The following is a 2,988-nucleotide window of genomic DNA, read 5'->3' on the forward strand; positions in this document are numbered from 1 at the left end:
TCTTCAAGTTGTTGGCATGATGGAGTCCCACTCAGCCTGTCTCGTGAGCTGCGTGTCATCCAGCTCACCATTGCTACCCTGTCTCAGGAAGGATGCTCCTCACCAGACAGACACCCCTGTCCCAGGAGGCCACCTCTTGGCTCGCTTAGGGTGCACCCACGTGTCATGTGCTGCTGCGTGGTGGCCACTGAGCCCAGCATGCAGCCAGCTCCTCGACAACGTTGGCCTTGGACAGCAACGCTGATCTTCCAGCCATAAACAGTTGCAGTAGTAAGAGCCATCTCCAGCCAAAGATCCACAAAAGCTCTGCAGAACGCTCCAAATGCATTTTTGTCCTTGTAAGGAGATGTGCTGTTTACAAGAAATACAATTAACCAAAGGAAAAAAAAAAAAGATCCTACTGTACAATATTTACATCTAGAGTCTGGGCCAGTATTTGGTCCATAAAATCAGTTTAAAAAAAAATTCGTATAGGAAGTGATCCAGTCCTGTAAGATCTGTCCATCATCAGCTGTTGGTAAAGGTCCTTCCAGGGGAGGCCTCGGGCCTGTAGTCATATTTATTCAGTGTACTTGGATAATAGGTTGTCGTGTACACGTTGGTTTGCTGCAACGGGTAGAAGTTGGTCCTGTCATCCGGTATCAAATTGTTCTTGTTAAGTGTCTGTAAAAGAGAAGAGGAGATGACAGGCATGGCAGTGGTGCCGCGTAATCATTCTTTTCTACCTGCAGACACCTCCCTCTCACCTGCCTTCTCCATCACGCTCTCTGCTGCAGCCACCACCACCTTCCCTCCAGCTGGGAGAGTAAGACGGCACATCCTACTCGCTACGGGGCCGGTCTGCGGGGGGACGCAGCTCCCCAGGTCTCCTTTGGTGGGCCTGTGCTCAGCTACTGCTGGGGCCAGAACCCCCAGCCCTTTCCAGAGACCCGGAGTCTCCTGGCAGATGGCGTGTTGTCTGAACACCGTTGTCACACAAAGCCATGCTGGGCCTACACAGAACTTGGTGGTTAATGGCAGCGCTCAGTCTAATCTCTTCCAAAATGCTCACGTCATAGCCTGCAGCTCCCTCTCAAACCAGTTGCCAAAGGGCAGCTTTTTCTCTTTGGAAGAGCAGGTGTGCATTTACCTGATCTCCATCTCCATTGGTAGATATCCAGGTTTGGACCCCCCGATATTAAGTGTGTCACTTCTGTAAGCTACAGTATAAGTAACAAATCATGGTCACTTTTGGAAAAACTAAAATGACTCAAAAACTTTAACAACCACGTAACAATTATTGGCAACAATAACATAAAAAAATGAGAACCACAAATGCCCCTTTACTGTAAAAATGTAGAAATGTGGGGTTTTTCTCCCTCCCCTCTTCCCCCCTTTTCTTTGCTTTTTGCAAGAATTACTCTTCCCACCAGCAAGCAGATGTCCCCCCTGTTCCCACTGCTACAGCAACTGTTACCTCTGCCCAAGGGTAAAATCCCAACTCGGAGTGGGGGCAGGATATGCAGTAACTTTATGGAACTTTCTCCTGCATCTTTACAGTCATCTGATTTCTGTGAATTTGGCTGAGGAACTTCTATGACATTTTTTTCAACCAAGCCCTGGCTTAAATTCTTACATAAATCTCTGGCCTAGGGCACTCCTACGTGCACCTTTGATGGCTGTCATGCAGGGAACTCACTCCTTTGATCTGGGAGTCAACACTAGCCATGTTTGCTAGAGCATCCTCCTGACTGGGACACAGCACATTTAAGCAGGGTATGAGCGTCTCTCCCGTCTGGAGCAGAGATGGAGAGGTCTCATGAGCCAGCTAGTCCCAGGACCTAATGGTTGTTCTGCCACAACTCGATGCTTCTGGGGGAACCACTTTACCTCAGTTCCTCCTTGAGACAAACACTTCACACCCAACCCAGCTCATGGCAAGATGAAAATTTAATAACTAATGCTCAAGCCCACGAAATACCCAGCTCCATCAGCTCTACTCGACCCGATTAACGCCAGCCTAAACTTCAGGCATTGTGGCTCCATCGGCAAGATGAGGAGAAATGTCCTTCTTGCGTGAAGGCAGGTGCAGATGAAAATTGCCTTCTGGAGCCTCTGTCACCCCCAGCCCTGGCAGCAGCGGGGTGACCTGCCAACAGCGGGTGCCCAACTTTTAGGAGGCTGCAGTTAGTGAGCGGGGTCTCACTTGGTGCACATGCCTGTTGTACAGTCAGGGCTCAGCCACCTCTCAGTGGTGACTGCTGAAATCATCAGAGCTACCCCTAGGCTCAAAGACAAGACCCCGGGCAGTATATTTACCTCCCAGTTTGTGTGTAATTAAATAATTTTACTGCATGGGGAGGGGGAGAGGAGGAGGAAGAAAAGAAAATGCTTTCCTCTAAACCGATAGCAGACTGACAGCTACGGCTACCCTGGGAGCTGCAACTCCCAGTCTCATGGAAGATGTTAGGAGGAAAGGCTTTCCTATGGCAAAAGTACCCTGGCAAAGAAATTTCCCAATTGCTGAACTACTGAACAGTTTTTTTTTTTGAAATGGACACTACCTAAACATCTCATCGTTAAAACCAGAAGAAACCCAGCCTCCTACTGGTCTGACTGCGATCTCTCCCTGCCCCGTGTCTCTAAAACGAGCTCACAGGACACAACTTGTAGGAACCAAGGAAAGAATTTGTATAGGCGTGCTCAAAATGACAAATATTTCCAGAGAATGAGAATTTGTGCCCTTCAATATGAAAGGAAGAAAAGAAATGTCATGCTTTGCTCTCAGTCACCCAAAGAAATATTAAAACAGTGTGAGCAACAGTCTGCTGCTTTGGGATGAAGGCTGGGAAACAAGGAAGCTGGCTCAGCCCTCCGCTGCTGAGGAGGAAATCAATTAACTGCTCTGTGCTTCTGTGTCTTCTGACCTAGCTTGATAAAAACATTGGAGATCCCCTGTAAAAATGCACTTTGCTAAGTACCACCACCGAGTATTTGGGGGAACCGCTC

At 48.4% G+C, this 2,988-nt stretch overlaps 1 protein-coding gene across 1 annotated transcript in view; it reads right to left on the minus strand.

Annotated features, from left to right (window-relative positions):
- Window positions 1-507: 507 nt before the first annotated feature.
- The window catches only part of LOC104278051 (semaphorin-5B-like), a 42,930-nt gene continuing 40,449 nt past the window's right edge, over window positions 508-2,988 (minus strand). The window contains exon 12 of the mRNA XM_009874902.1: window positions 508-663. Within this exon, the coding sequence (XP_009873204.1) occupies window positions 508-663 (156 nt within the window). The remainder of the gene's footprint in view (window positions 664-2,988) is intronic.

This window comes from Apaloderma vittatum, unplaced genomic scaffold (assembly GCF_000703405.1).
Source record: "Apaloderma vittatum isolate BGI_N311 unplaced genomic scaffold, ASM70340v1 scaffold27118, whole genome shotgun sequence".
NCBI classification, from domain to species: Eukaryota; Metazoa; Chordata; class Aves; order Trogoniformes; family Trogonidae; genus Apaloderma; species Apaloderma vittatum.